At 41.8% G+C, this 16,876-nt stretch overlaps 1 protein-coding gene across 2 annotated transcripts in view; it reads right to left on the bottom strand.

The window, feature by feature from the left end:
• The window catches only part of MREG (melanoregulin), a 52,036-nt gene extending 37,718 nt beyond the window's left edge, over nucleotides 1-14,318 (bottom strand). Inside the window, exons 1-2 of one of the 2 annotated variants that reach the window (XM_069985214.1) lie at nucleotides 14,226-14,318; nucleotides 6,774-6,848 (exon numbers count right to left, since the gene is read on the bottom strand). In XM_069985214.1, coding sequence (XP_069841315.1) covers nucleotides 6,774-6,848; nucleotides 14,226-14,286 — 136 coding nt within the window. In that variant the 5' untranslated portion in view covers nucleotides 14,287-14,318. Of the gene's footprint in view, nucleotides 1-6,773; nucleotides 6,849-13,093; nucleotides 13,148-14,225 lie in introns of those variants that run through there. The other variant, XM_069985217.1, reaches the window with a different exon arrangement.
• Between the last annotated feature and the right edge of the window lie 2,558 nt (nucleotides 14,319-16,876).

Genomic DNA, 16,876 nt, shown 5'->3' with positions numbered 1-16,876 from the left:
ATGCACTGTTAGGCGGAGACTATTGGAGCAAGGCCTTGTCTCAAGGAGGGCAGCAAAGAAACCACTTCTCTCCAGAAAAATCATCAGGGACAGACTGATATTCTGCAAAAGGTACAGGGAGTGGACTGCTGAGGACTGGGGTAAAGTCATTTTCTCTGATGAATCCCCTTTCTGATTGTTTGGGACATCTGGAAAACAGCTTATTCGGAGAAGTGAGCGCTACCACCAGTCTTGTCTTATGCCAACTGTAAAGCATTCTGAAACCATTCATGTGTGGGAATGCTTCTCAGCCAAGGTAATCGGCTCTATCACAGTCTTGCCTAAAAACACAGCCATGAATAAAGAATGGTACCAGAATGTCCTCCAAGAGCAACTTCTCCCAACCGTCCAAGAGCAGTTTGGCGATCAACAATGCCTTTTCCAGCATGATGGAGCACCTTGCCATAAAGCCATTTTGGGTCCATGGCCTGGAAACTCCCCAGATCTTAATCCCATTGAGAACTTGTGGTCAATCATCAAGAGACGGGTGGACAAACAAAAACAAACAAATTTTGAGAAAATGCAAGCATTGACTGTGTAAGAATGGACTGCTATCTGTCAGGATTTGGTCCAGAAGTTGATTGAGAGCATGCCAGGGAGAATTGCAGAGGTCCTGAAGAAGAAGGGTCAACACTGCAAATATTGACTTGCTGCATTAATTGTACGCTCTCCTAAAATATAACATTATTGTTCCTGCGCGGTTAACAGCGTAAACATAATTAGAACAGCAAGAAAAGTGCCCAAATAAATATGTGTCCAAACGCACGGTTCTGTTTCACGTCCCTCCTTGTTTTAATGAACTTTTATTGAATTAAAGTACTTGAATAAAGAATATAATAATATTTATCCTGGATTGTCCTGCATCTTTTGTGATTCCTTTGGGGATCAGCGTAAACATAAAAAAAACACACACCAGGATTGCTGATTTTTTTAAATTGTATATCAGAATTTTTTTTATAAAAAGCGATCAAAATTTTTGTTACACCAATATGATATCAATAAAAACTAGAGATGATGGTGCCAAAAAAATTACACCCCAACCAGCCCTGTAGGTGGAAAAATAAAAGCTATATGGCTTTTAGAAGGCGGGAAGGAACATTGCATTAATTTGACCCGGACATCTGTGCATCAATGGGCTTGGTCTTGAAGGGGTTAATGTAGTAATGTAGAAAGGTCTTAACTAGAGCTGAGCAAGTACTGCTCGATCGAGAAGGTATTCGATCAAGTAGTACACCATTCGAAATACTCATTTTCGATCAAGTATTCGACCAAAAACACAGTCAAAATTGGATTCCCCTCCCACCGTCCCTGGTGTTTTTTTTTATAACTATGCAGGGGCGGGAGGTGGTGGGATAGGCACTAGGAGCACAGAGGAAGTGAAAATAAGCATCTACATTCATTAGCTTGCTAAACCATATGACATAGTGGTTTTCAGATTCGTTATCAGGTTCTACTTGGAGCTAGACTGGGAGACAGTGTGTAGTAGAGACAGTTAGGTGTTAGGTGATTTTAGGCAGGAGGGACCCCCAAAAGACCTTGTTAGGGCTAAAAGTATAGATAGCAGAGATTGATCACACATATACAGCTATTAAACTGGCTAGCAGCACATCAGTGTGTTCAGATAGGCAGGCAGCTGGAGGAATAGGCTGCAGTGTATCTACTTGGTGAAAACCTCAGATATAGGGTATACGGCTGTATACTGAGAGTGTGCCAAAAAAATAATAATAATAATAATAATTTGGTAGTACTGTTTGATGTTCTAAGCATAACATTAACCATTGGAACGCGTGTTGCCTGAAGGCATTTCTAAAAAATCATATATAGGGTATATGGCTGTATACTGACAGTGTGACAAAAAAATATAATAATTTGGAACTACTGTTTAATGTTCAGTACGTAACATTAACCATTGGAAAACCTGTTGCTTGAAGGAATTTCTAAAAAATCACATACAGTGGTGCCTTGGTTTACGAGCATAATTCGTTCCTGGACCGCGCTTGTAATCCAAATCCACTCTTAAACCAAAGCAAATTTTCCCCTAAGAAATCACTGATATGCAGACAATTGGTTTCACACCCCAAAAATAATGATTTATTATTCCGAATAACATGTAAAACAAATGAAACGAATATTCAGAAACAGCTGAATTTGTGATATTATGAGTTACTGTACAGTACTGGAGAGGATGGGAAACACAAGGGCTGACAGAGACTGCAGGGAGCAGGAAGGAATGAGCAGGGCAGATGTGGGCACATATATGCAACACTCTCTGTCCGGGGAAAAGAGGGGTTACAGCTATGGAGAGATTACCTCCACAGTCCTGTCCCCTGATGTAAGCCCCAGCCTGAAGTGGAGCTGCTATTATTTGGAAGGTGATGGAGACTTCCTGGGTCAGAGTACAGTGCTGTAGACCCCGCTATGCAGACCATGTCCCTCCTCCAATCGCGCTCCCACCCAATACAGGGAGCTCTTAAACCTAAGCAACTGTGAGCTCTTAACCCTTTGAGGACCAGGCCCAAAATGACCCAGTGGACCGCGCAAATTTTGATCTTAGTGTTTTTGTTTTTCCCTCCTCCCCTTCTAAGAGCTCTAGCACTCTCAGTTTTCTATCTACAGGCCATGTAAGTGCTTGTTTTTTACAGGAATAGTTGTACTGTGTAATGGTGTCTTTCATTTTACCATACCATGTATGACGGAATTCCAAATATATTATTTATGAAGATATAAATAGGTGAAATCATAAAAAAGAATGCAATACGGTAACGTTTGGGGGGTTCCTGTGTCTACGTAATACACTATATGGTAAAAGCGCCATGATACAATTATTCTATAGGTCAGCCCGAACACAACCATATGCAGGTTTACACAGATTCTCTAATGTTATATATATTTTTTTTTATGAAATCCTTTTTTTTGGCAATTAAATATTAATAAAATGGGCCTATTGTGACACTTATAACAGTTTTATTTTTTCACCTACGGGGCTGTATGGGGTGTCAATGATCTCTAGTTTTTATTAATACCATATTTGTGAAGATCGGACGTTTTGATCCCTTTTTATTGATTTTTTTAAATATATAATGTAACATAAAATCGGTAATCCGCGCACTTTTTTCCCTCTTTTCGTCTACGCCGTTCACCGATCACAATGACGCTTGTTATATTTTAATAGATCGGACAATTACGCACTCTACGGTATATTATATGTTTATCTATTTATTTATTTTTATATGTTTTTTTAATATAATGGAATAGGGGGGGTTATTTCAACTTTTATTGGGGGAGGGGTTTTGGGGTAGTGTAATAGTGTTTTGAACTTTTTTTTTTTTTACACATATTTGAAGTCCCTTTGGGGGACTTTTACATACACTAGTTTGATTTCTACACTGATGATTGCTATGCCATAGGCATAGCATTAATCAGTGTTATCGGCGATCTGCTCATTGAGCCTGACTGTGCAGACTTAGTGTAGCAGATCACCGATCGGACCACATGGAGGCAGGTGAGAGACATCCGGCGGTTCGTTTCAACGATCGGGACCCCCGCAGTCACACTGCGGGGGTCCCGATCGGTATGTGACAGGGGACTCCCCCTGTCACTTACACTTAAACGGCGTTTAAGGGGTTAATGACACGCGGCAGCGCGATCGCTGCAGCGTGTCATTACCGGTGAGGTCCCTGCTGCTGATTGCAGCCGGCCCCCACCTGCTGTGAAACTTCATAGCGGGAGAAACACCCAGGACGTACAGTTACGACAGGACACTTCCTGGTGGGGGGTGGAGGGGGGAAAAGACAGGGAAGGGAGGCAGATAGGTGATTGAAGCACATTACAGAGTTATATAACTTTGTAATGTGCTTCAATTACTGGGAAAAAGTTTTTCATGGCACTTGTTTTTTAAAGTAAGGCATCCTTCCGAAAATAAGGCACACCCTACTTTAAACTAGGGCACCCCTCGAAAGTAAGGCGCCCCTCAAAAGTAAGGCCAAAGTTGCCACCCGCCACCATTCAGGACTCACAAAATCCCCTAGTGGATCTCCGAAGCCAGCACTGAAGGCAGCCTGGTCCTTGACCCTCACGTCCCGACACATGCCTCTGCGCGTCACATGCATGTTTTGCAGCATGCCTGACCTGCTGCTGATGGGCTCTTAGTCCCAGGGTGAGTATTATGGGGAGGTCTAGGGAGTATGCCTTATTTCTCTCCGCCTGGGACATCCCCCGAAAATAAGACATAGTGCCTGTTTTTTTGGGGAAAAATAAAAGGCACTGTCTTATTTAGAAACACGGTGGGGAGATTTATCAAAGGGTGTAAAATTTAGACTGGTGCAAACTGCCCACAGCAACCAATCACAGCTCAGCTTCCAGCTTTGGTGAAAGGAAAGAGGAGCTGTGATTGGTTGCTGTGGCAAGTTTGCACCAGTCTAAATTTTACACCCTTTGATAAATCTCCCCTGGTATGTTGTCCTGTTTCTATGTTTAATATACTTATTTGTATATATTTGAATAAATTGTTTAGTCTGTGAGGGTCATATTCGGTTGGTTTAGGGTCCGTTTACACACACAGATTATCCGACAGATATCTGATAGATTTTTGCAGCCAAACCAGGAATGGACTATAAACAGGGAACAGGTCATGAAGGAAAGACTGAGATTTCTCTTTTTTTCAAATCCATTCCTGGTTTTGGCTGCAAAAATCTGTCAGATATCTGTCAGATAATCTGTGTGTGTAAACGGAACCTTAAAGAGGATGTACCACCAGGTACATCCTCTTTAATCTGAACAGACGGATCGAACAGCGCCGTCACAAGGAAGCCAGTGCGACGGTCCGTTTTTCATTCCCGTGGTCCGAGCGGTCCGCCCCCAGTGGGAGGGAATTCCCTCCCCTCTATGACACGGCTCCATTCATTCTAATGGAGCCGCGATATACAGAGGAGGGAATTCCCTCCCACTGGAGGTGGGCCGGCCTACCTCCAGTGCTTAAGCACCGTCCGGTTCCGGTGCATAGATCGGCGCCCTGCACGGGAGCCAAAAAACGGACCACGGCACCGGCTTCCCTGTGTCGGCGCCGTTTTACCTGGTGGTACATCCTCTTTAATCTTCCTTGTTTCTTAACTTTTCAGGAAATCTGATTGGGTAAGCGGTGTCCAATGACATGCACAGGTCATCACCCTTGGTATCTGTGCCATCACTATGGAGCAGTCTTCCTTCCTTGGCTGAAGCTATCCTGCTCTAGCCTAGCAACAAGATCTGATTGGTCAACTGTTGTGTGGTGAAGGAATTTGATTATAGAAAGGGGCTTATTTGCTAATTCTCTCCCTGCTACCCGCCCTCCCTCCTTTTCTCTTGTCTGTTCTGTATGTAGTGACTTTTTGGTAGTGGGGGTAATCACCAGAAAATGCAGGGCAATGATTAATACGGTGATTTTATTTAAAACAAATTTGAGTGATAACATTTTAGTATTTTGGTTAACTTGTGTAACCCCATAATAAATAATTTCATGGCAATTTTATCTCCAAAATAAGTATCTGTGTTTCGCATTTATTTCAAGGTTATTTACGTGGTTGTGGTTGGGTCGGGGTGATGGGTACGTTACCATGTTAAAACACCAGGTAACAATACACTATGGTACTGCCAAGGTGTGCTGCTGGGGGAATTAGGTACATATGTAAGAGTATCCCCAAGAGAAATATTTTGGCAATATGCTTCTTTTGTGGCACCAATGTGTTGTACCACCATGCTGTGAAAAGTAGCAGGGAGGAGTCAAAAGGAAGGAAGTGGAGATTGTCCATATGCTTTATCTACTGGAACTGCCATTAGCCTGTGAAGTGGTGAGGGCCAGGTCTGTTCCACTTGGAAAATTGTACTGTTTATTTTGAGAGTGAACAGTGGGATATCTAGTGACTACCTTTAGATAGGGTTAAAGGGTAGTACATGCTTGGAGCAATATGGTAGGCTAAGATAATAAGAAAGAAAATACTAATAGGGCAGACTAGATGGACCAAGTGCTTGTTTTCTGCCAAGAATCTTTTATTTTTCTGTGTTTCTAGGTCTTGATAAACAGCCCGGGGCCTATGATACACTTAATCGGACATTATAAAGGGGTTATCCAGTGCAACAAAAACATGAACACTTTTGCACCACTCTTGTCTCCAGATTGGGTGGAGTTTGATGGATGAAACATCTTACAGCTCTTATAGATGATGAGCTGGACCAATATATAGCTACCCGGGGCCCCATAAAAAAAAACTGTACGGGGCCCCAATGCTCACCTGGCATGGCATAGTCCTTTGGTCTTCCTTCATTCTCTCAGCTCCCTGGTGCATAAATTACGTCACTTGTGTGCTGGGGAACTGAAAGAACAAACCCGGGGGGCTGCGCTGAGCCAGGTGAGTATGCTGTTAGTGGTGTACCATGAAGGCACGCCATGGTAGCTAGGCCACTGTACCTGGCCATTAAAAATACTAACTAGATGCCTGTTGTTGCATTTCAGCTCATAAAACTTCTAAATTGTAATATTTATTTGCATCTTTAGGTTTAATGCTGAAAATGGTATAGCTTATTACCACCTGTAAGTAATTTGAAAGGAAAACCTCTGCAATCTCTTATGGCTGAATGTGTAGTAATAACAGGAGCTCAAAATCAGTGAACAAACCAGAAATAATTGATTTGCTGCTCATTTTGGTGGACTCCATTACTATAAACTTTTCAGGAAATTTACACAGGCTAAGTGCACTCACCATTTGGGGCATTGACACACAAAGTTTTATTGATGATTTTCTTAGGGACCAGCAGTGCTTCATTTATACTGAAACCTAGAGAAAAAAAAAACAAGGCAAAAATAAGAGACAATTCATAAATGATGAATTATACCTTCATATAAAACATAATGCTGCTTCGGCTAAAATTATACTTTTGCATCAACTGTTCTGCTTCAGCTAAAATAAAGCAACAAACAGAGCTTGTTAGTAATTGTGTTTAGTTACTTTATATAGGGAAAAAGACGTAATCAGGACAAACGTAACCCACTGAATATAAAAAAAAGGGGGGGGTTAGCACTCAGTTCGGGCAAGGTGCCATGGCTCGGGGCGCTGGATACTGGTGTTGAGCCAGCCGGTGGGCTTTGGTGTTTTGGGGCGGCTCTCTCACAGTGGCCAGGAGTGGTAATACACACCCTGGGACACACGGGTACTGGACCTTTGGTAGAATTAGTGTGATGTGCTGCATGCAGCGTGCGGGCACAAAGTTAAGCCCCACTTAAGCAAAGCTTAAGCTTTACTTGAAAAATATAACAGTGCTTTGGTACAATAAACAGTAGATATCTCAGTAGGTAACTTGAGGTGACGGTAAAGTAGTGTGAAACACCGATTTCACAGATTCTCCATTGCTAGACCCCAGTGCTTCAGCATTCCCCGGCATACTGAAGGGGACTGATGTGGGTATACTGGTGTCGAAATAAAAATGAACTTGATAAGTAGATGTGACAAAAGATCTTCTGCCACTTTGCCACTTTGGGAGCGGAGGGGTTGCTGTGCCGAAATGGCTAGAGGGGGTGGTGGAGAGAATGAGTCAGAGCTTTCTGCAGTACAGAACTTCCTGCTGACAACAAAATTATTTAAAAATACAAGAAATCAGAAAATAATAATAAAGTAAATAACCAAGGTTGTTTTTTTTTATGTATTTTTACAGTTATTTTCTCTGCACGATCCCTATAAGAAGAGAAAGTCTTCTGTTTGCCCAGTACAGTCTGGAACTAAGATGGGGAACCCTTTCAAACTAGTCCACAGTGACAAAGAAATAAACTGGTAGGAATACATTTATATGACTCACTGCCCCCAGTACCTAGAAAGTTGGGTCACAAAGTGTTCTATCCATAGAAAGATATAGGTCAACCACAATAAGAACATACACAATCAGACATACGACTTCTATTGCAAATTGTCTTTAAGAATCCACCACTGATTTGCCTACAGAAATCTATGCAATGTGAACATGGCCTTAATACATGGCCTCTGGAAATAGCTACATCATGTACAGATGAGGGTTTATTCATGTAAGCTTTAGCATGGACAAGCCTAATTTATTATTCTGGAAGCCAACTCTTCTGTGTAGAAGCAGGCAAGGACAAACCAACAGCTAATCTCCCAGTTTTAAGTCGTCTCTATACTTTGGCATGGATATTGTCTTTGAGTTCCAGTCTCACCACACAGGCATGTGAACGAGCATGTCCTCATTATCCTAATAAACTTCAAATTAAATTGCAATGTCAAGTTTAAATTACATTTTTAATTCTATTTTAATTTTAGCATGGAATTCTCACAGAAAGTGCTGTCCAGTCCACCTGCAAAGACACAGGCAGGTGCACCTCTTGCCTTCACCTGCCCCTGACGCAGCCATATTTGCTTTAAACCTAAGTTTTTAACCTTGTGGTTCAACAACTTCTGAAAGATACCCTGGTTTGCCAGAGCTGGCCAGACTTGCCCTCTAATAGATAGTCATTAAAAGATTTAAAAGTGTCCTTATTTTAATTACAGGGCCTTTTAAGACTACTATATTGTTATTTATCGCCACATCCTTGCATCACAATCCTGTAACAGTTTTACAAGAGTCACAATATTTAAATTTGAATAAAATTTTTTTTCTAATTCCATTTTAAATAAAACATTTATTATAAGGGTCAAAACCAGGCTCTCTCCCCCAATTATAAGAAGGGTCACCACCAGACGCTTGCACAAAAATTTTACAGCATGTGCACGAGGCCCTCCTTTATATGATATGAAGAGTCTATGGGAATGCGTATTTCCTTTAGATTTTCTCAGCCCTTGCATAAGCTTGATGAGTCTACGAGTTCATCCGTCAAAATTTAAACAGGATAGGTCACACACACGGACAGTACCAGTTACTTTGATTTCCCCCTCACCTACGGCATCTATGCTTGTCACAGATAATGGGAAAGATTAGAGATGGGCCATCTTTTAAGGGGTTTAGGAGCAGTTTTTCTACAAGTAAATATACAGGAAAGAGTGTTTCCTAACCTTAAATTGGATTTTCTCTTGGGTTGCGTTTGCATTATTGTCAGTCTGTAAAAGTGACATAATACAGTAACCTGGGAGTTTTTAATGCATGGATGCAGTAATGCAAGCCTCCCATTGACTTTAATAGGGTTTGTTACTCGAGTCGTGCACCTGAGTATTAGAAAATACTCAACCCAAGTGACAAGCATTCATGCATTTTAGTACTCGCTTAACTCTAATGTTAAAGGGGTGCTCCAGTGTGGGGGCACTTTTTTGGGGGACCGGGGAGGAGGTGGCTGAAATAAAAGACGTCCACTTACCTCCCCGGTTCCAGTGGCAGGTCCCGCATCACCGCTACGTCTCAGGGCCGCTCAGCCACTCAGTGAAGGAGGCGGGATCCGAGCGGACTTAAAATGGATCCCGCCTCCTTCACTGAGTGGCTGAGCGGACCTGAGACGTCACGTCTCGGGCCCGCGTCAGACACCCGGAAGCGGCCGGGAACCAGGCACCGGAGCGCCGTGATGCGGGACCCGCCGCTGGAACCGGGGAGGTAAGTGGACGTCTTTTGTTTAAGCCACCTCCTCCCCGGTCCCCCAAAAAAGTGCCCCCCCCCGCCGGAGCACCCCTTTAACCATTCAGCTTATGGGCAGATCTACTTTCTCAGTCATATTTATGATATGTGTCTTTGTAAAAAGTCTTTAAAGAAAATTTGTGGAGTAAAATGTAAGCCACAAAACTGAACCAGAAAGCCCCAAACTAGCAAATTTAACAAATGATCTGCGTCATTACAGTTTGTAAGATGGAAGTACATCTGAGATTTTACAATGATGTTTTGTCATTGGACTTGTATGGGTCTAGGTATAGTGAACTAGTGCTACCTTCCTCCTACATAAAGATTAGTACTATATGTCCTTATGCTTGCTTTTACTGCTGGGTCATAGTGGAAGGGCTCATGGGTTAATTGACGCACACCAATGCTGGACGATCTTTGTGGACCCAATTAATCCCATGGATTGACATCCTGGGTAAGGTGGAGGTAAGGTTATGTGTTTGGTGCTTTCTGTGCCCTGTGTTGTACAGTGCCAAGGTTTGGCACGAGTCCCCTTCTGGCAGAAGAAGATTCTTGTATGGAGGAAAGACCTGAGCTAGCTATGCCTTTTTCTAGTTCTGGCTCCTATCTGCACAGCACTATCTTTTATACAGTTCCAAGCTGACATGAAACCTTCTAAGTACAGTCTTCACAGAAATATTGCCACAATTTCAGACCACCATAGACTTGTATAGTGTTTCAATTCAAGTCTATGGGGATGACTAAGCAGTTTTTTCAGATAAAGAGGATGTTCCAGACAGCCACTAGGTTTTATAATTCTGCATATTCTCTCAAAGCAATTTTGGAAAATAATTAGCTTTACAGTTCTCAGTATTAGCTGGCTATCTATTAAACTTTTTTTTTTTTACAGAGCAGCACAGATATAGCGCAAATAAACAGAATATATTATAAAACAAAACATATAAAATGCAGTTCAACAATATTAGGCTATGTTCACACTACGTATATGTCCGTCCATAGTTCGTACGCAGCCGGACATGTGCGGCTGAAACTACGGCCGTGTGAAAAATAGACATGCGGGCAAATTGCGAACATACGGGCGAACCGCGAACATACGCCCGTAGTATAGTTATGCTTACTAGCTTGTTTCGAAGCGGTTTACTTGGAAATCTTCGCGCAGCCCCGTAAACCACATAGAACCTTTTTAATATAAAAATCTATATTTGGCTGAAAAAAGTATTCCGTACGGGGCAGCATTGAAATCCACGGCCATGAGTTGGAACAGTTCCGGGCGCAAACAATGGTCTTGTTAATTTTTCACGGCGCCGTATACGATCCGGCCGTAGGCTCATACTTAGTGTGCATTGTGCGGCCGGATATCGTATACTTTCAAGCGTACGCATCAACCTCAAAACTACGGGCGTATATTCGCGGTTCGCACTACGGCCGGAAATATACATAGTGTGAACATAGCCTAAAATAGCATAAATGTACAAAACTGCAGAAAAATCACAGTGCGTGTTAACATTTCAAATTGCAAGTAGGGGGTTAATGTCTTTGTCTGATAGGGGCAAATGTCCATAGGGGCAAATGTCCATAGGGGCAAATGTCCACAGATGTCTATGGTCCATAGTACCCTTGTTCCTGGGAACTACAGTTGTTATGCCGTTCTTGCCAGTCTGAGGAGGTGTGGGCCAGACACAGTGAGTTGAGAGCTAGCCTATGTGAGATATGGACAGCTGCATATACTTGAGCAGTAGTACCTGGCACTTGTAAGGAACTTGTGCTAGTGACTGAGGGCAGCTCTGGGGATGGCTGTCGCAGGACAACAGGCTTGGTAACCAGAGATACAGTAGTAAGTGCCTAGCTCCATTAGCACACCTTTTGGAGATCTTTGGGAAGATCCCTTTAGTGTGAGAGCATCCTCCTGTCAGAGTGAGAGCTGCAGGCTCCAACGATGTGTTATACTGCTAATGATCAACAGGTGTCAGAGGTGGTCTATAGCCTTTCCTTATGCTGCGTTTACACGGAACGATTATCGTTCGAATTTTCGCATAAACGATCGCATTTATTTTCATCTTTTACCATGTTCTTAAATCGTCGTTCGTCGTTCGCTGAAAATTCGCAGATCGCTTCGTGTAAACAGTCTTTCACCGATTTACCCTATGTAAAAGATAGGAGATCCTAAAAATGATCGCAATAACGATTTTTTTGTACGAATTTTCAAACAATTTTTCTAACAATTCATTCGTCTAAACGCTGATCGTTATAAAAAACAAATTGTTGCTTCAAAATCGTTAAACGATCGATTGGGCGAATTATCGCTCCGTGTAAACGTAGCATTACCAAACCTTATAACCTTATAGCCTTAACAAGGTTCATGTTTGGGACTGTTTATGCATGTGCCTCTCCCATGTAGAAAAAGAAGTAAAGCCACAACATATACCCTAATGCATAGGCAAGCTTTTACTAAATCCGTTCCGCTTTATTGTATAAATGGTAAAAACATAATCCGACAAGAAACATAACATCTAATGTCAGACATGCCTCTGTTACTCAATCCATGTGAACTTAGAACATTAACACCCCCTTAAGGTATAAATCTAATAAAACGCACCAGCTCATGTACTGGGCTCTGGTTACCCTACACATGTGTTATGTTCTTAGTTGGCATTATGTTTTCAACATCTGCACAATAAAGAGAAAGAAGTTCACACTGCGTTTTTGCATTGTAAAAAAAACGGATCAAAACGAATCCGTTTTTTTTTTTGACGGACACAAAAACGTAGCTGACAGTACTTTTGTGTCCGTTAAAAAAAATGGATCCGTTTTGATCCATTTTTTTTACAATGGAAGTCAATGGAAAAACGGAACAAAACGGATGCACACAAATGCATCCGTTTTTTTAATCCGTTTTTTTTTTTTTTTGCAAAAAACTGATTGCAAAAACGCAGTGTGAACCTAGCCTTAGTCTCATATATTTATATTAGTATAGAACCCCTTTAAGTTTGACACCTGAGCAGAATGAGCAAGGGATTTGGATTACCCAACTGTATATTATAGTGTATTAGTCATAGTATCAAACTCTTTTATCTGCGTCAACCAATGATTCACTTTTCACCAATGATTCAACTATTGCTATAAAATATATTAATTGCAAAGATATATCCACCTTAAAGTTAAATGTGATGCGTGAAAACCTAACCATATTTATTTATTTATCTGTTTATACAGCATTTTATTGTCGATAATTCTATGTATAGGACAAATGCTGTTACCATGGGGATGGCAGAGATACATCTATCATGCTGGGGGTTCCAGCATCGCAGGACCATGTGATCTCAGCAGTGCTCTGTCTAATTGGAGTGCAGCATGCTTGGCACAGCCATACACTGCAGAATCCTTACATCTGGCACATTTTACAGTAGCCCAGACATTGTTTTTGTTGTCTGGTCCATTAAGTAAATTGTAAATGACTGTATTTGTATAAGCATACCTTAATTTCATTGACCCTCGTGTACACATGAAGTAATTACCAAGTCCTTGCGTCATCCACTTATTATATTGCTGCCTCCTCTGCCATCACGTTTTGCCTGATCCCGGCAGCTTCACACCTTCCCTCTACAGTCTCACCTCTCAGTAGAGTAACATCTGCTAACACAGCTGTGTGTCTAGTGTTATCAGCTATCACACTCATACAGTGCTTAATAATTTATTCATTTTACTATCCAGTCATTGCTACACGCCGTTCTTGCCGCTTTTTTCCCCCCTCTTCTCCCCCTAGACATCAGGTCTATATTTACCACCTACGTCATTACATACGTCTATATTCACCCTATCAATAATACACGTCTGCAGTCACCCACATGACACACAAACACTTGCCCTATATGTCTTTTAAATATTCATGTGTTATTCTTTACAGTTCTGCAGTATATGGTATATACCCACAGTAACCTTATACCGCGCACACGTAGAAAACAAGTCTATTGATATAACAATCATAGAGTGCTTTCACCTTGTTCTCACATTAGCTGCTTTTCATTCACTCACTTAGTAAAAGATAAAACTCTTTGGACGGGTATACATTTTGGATGCAGGCGTTATTGCGTTATTATATAAATCACTGCAGTGATATCAGCAGCCAGGGATATTCCCCTATGTATACAGTATAATACAGAATGAAAATGAGTCACTTCATTGTCTGCTGAATGCTACAACCATCCTAATTATAAGAGAGCACAACTACTGTGATACAGTGACATTGATAAAAATCCATTGTCAAGTGACATTCATCACCAAGGAAATCATGGGAAATTTTCTACCGCGGCCTCTATTAGAATAGCACAAAGACATAACAAAATAATATTCTGCTCTTTTAACCTTATAAAGTAATATTCCTATTACTTTATAGTTTTTAAATAATAGACACAATTCTAGAGTCTATGATATAATGAAAATAACATAGGATGTATGTACTGTATATATGGTTGCATAGACAGCAGGCCGGCAGAAGCAATGGATTATATGCCGTATATGCATAAAAGATATATTCATATAAAGACAGATGATGATTGATAGACAGACAGACATTGACATGCACATGCCCTGCACAGTCTCTCCCATACCTTTTGTCTTCAGATTCGATCCTTGCTTCTGCAAAGCAGTATTTTCCACGTTTTCCTTCATTTTCTCAGAAGGTTGTGCTGAAATCACTTGATGCTCAATGCTTGTCTGCAAAAATGCACAGGCAGCAGCTGAACCAACACAGGTGGGGAGAGGGAGAGAGTGGGGGGAGACATGTGGTGGTACAACCACTCCTTACTAGTGTAATGCAGCTTGTACCTCCTGACTGCCAACCTTTCACTATAAATACTGTAAACCTTTCAATCTGAGCTGCTGTTTATTCCAAGTCATATTATAATCTAATTCTTTTAACCTAAAAGTACCTTTTTCTTTAAGGCTAGGGTCTTTTCATAGCAATACTCATTATCACTGCAGTCAGCAAGATTGCATACATTTCAATATATGTTTGGACCATAGTAGTAACTCTATAGTTAAAATCAGTCTGAGGCTCTACAAAAAGTATTGGAGTAGCTCAAGCCCAAAGGGCATCTGCAATGACCTATTGGGACCAACACAATGGTTTGGCATGTAGTTCTACACAGCAGCAATTCAAAATGTCACAGTGGCTGGAGTAGGCTTTCTGGCCCTCAATACCCCCCCCCCCCTTTGTCTCCTGGGGCATACATTTGCTAACAATGTTGGCAGATGGGGTGCTCTTGATAGTAGATGTACGGTACAGTAAAGAGTTAACCTGTTGAGTGTTAACAAAGGGCTGCAGTTGGTTCTTGTAATGGTTGTGTCCCTGAGGTGAAAGAGAAATCACAGTGGTTGGACTGTGAATTTGGACTGTGCTAGAGTAGATGCCTTCAAAGTCAATTGATAACTTAGGTGAACTTAGGTGAATTTGTTATTCCTGTGGGGTGGTACAGTATGACATGTACTGGTCACAATAAAGGGATGTCCCTCAAGCCAGGGCACAGCTGTGCACAGGGTATTTGTATTTGCCATACGTATTGACTAAAGATGAGCGAACCTGCCGAGGTTCAGGTTCGTATGAACCTGAACTCTCGGCTTCTGACTGCCGCTGTCTGCCCGCTCTGTGGAGAGGGTGGATACAGCCAGAGGAGCACCTGGAAAATTGGGATACAGCCTATGGCTATGGCTGTATCCCAGTTTTCCAGGAGGTCCTCCGGCTGTATCCACCCTCTGCACGGAGAGGGCAGACAGCGGCAGTCAGAAGCCGAGAGTTCAGGTTCATACGAACCCGAACCTCGGCAGGTTCGCTCATCTCTAGTATTGACCAGGCTTGATCCCACATGGCTCTGGTAGGCCTTGACAGCTAAATTGATTTTTTTTCGAAGGCCTATGCAAAACTCATCAGATGTCAGAACATAACTGAGGAATTGAATTTCTTGGACCCCAAACACACATTTCACCAGTTTAGAATACAAATGGTTTTCTCTAAGAACGTGTCTGAAAAAGTCAGTCAACCAAGTAGACAAATACAAAATTTTGGAAGACAGCGGGAGAAATACTAAGACCAAACGGCATAATAAAATACTCCATGTCATTCTGGGGTATTTATTAAAGGCTATTTTCCAATCATCCCCAATCATTATTCAAATGATTTTGTAGGCTCCCTTTTCAATACTTTCAGAAATATAATGTTTTAGGAATCGCCTCTCTGGCCCAGAGGGTTTATATATTTTTCCCTTGAGATATTGTAACATACTGAACATTTTTTACATCTCTTTATTCAAAATATTTTTTTCACAATTACATATCACCCATATTTGAGCTACAATAAACAAAGATAGGAAGGGACTGTGGTGTCCCAGCACAGGGTACTGTTCTAGTGCACCTTAGTGAGTAACTCCCTCAGGTTCACACAAGTGGGAGATGGTGTACGATTGAGTTTTTCCCACTAGGTGTCACCACTGTCTGCATCTAACCTTATGCACAGCTGAGGGAACTTCAGGGTTAACTAGATTGTATGTCACGTGTTATGTATTGTCCAGTCACAGGAGCGGGTGCTTTCTCTCTTGTGCTGTCCTATCCTCTCTCTTTCTTTACACACTCACAGCTCCCACCAATCACATGAGGATTTAGTTAGCTCTTGTAGGAGGAGTTAGTTCTTGGCGGGAGGAAGTGAGAAATTCTGGTCTAGTTCCTGGTGTCAGAGGAAGCAAACAAACTAGTCTCTGCAGAAGTTAAGCCAAGGCCTGGCTTCGGACAGGTTCCCTGACAGGGACACAAGACAACAACTAAAGACTTCTTTATGCAAGTGCTATGCAGTGCCAAGCATCCTAGAGGTACCTGTGCATCATGGGAATACTGGTAGGAAACTAAAACACCAGGTCAGTCTGGTCAGCAGCTCAGCTGCTGATAGGAGACGCCTATGATTTGGTCTGTTTAGCCATAAAAGCATTTATCTGCCTGCTGAAACCTGTATTCTGTTGACCTCTGTCTGTACCTTGGATTTCCCTTTGTCTTTGTAATTTTGTGCTATTATTGGAATTTCTGACTTGGTATTGACTTTGTTTTTGTTTTGCAATTGTGTTTCTGACGTATTCTCCTGGATTGATCCGACTAGTCTGACTTTGTTATTCTTTTCCCCATCCCTCACATTATCATAAGAACGGACCTTTGCCCAGCTGAGGGTCACTGTTTAGAGTCATTTTCAAATAGGGATGGACAGCGGGAGAGTTTAGTT

Source organism: Dendropsophus ebraccatus, chromosome 9 (genome assembly GCF_027789765.1).
Source record: "Dendropsophus ebraccatus isolate aDenEbr1 chromosome 9, aDenEbr1.pat, whole genome shotgun sequence".
Taxonomy (NCBI): domain Eukaryota; kingdom Metazoa; phylum Chordata; class Amphibia; order Anura; family Hylidae; genus Dendropsophus; species Dendropsophus ebraccatus.
Note: the sequence above shows the minus strand (reverse complement) of the source record. Positions and strands in the feature narration are given on the sequence as shown.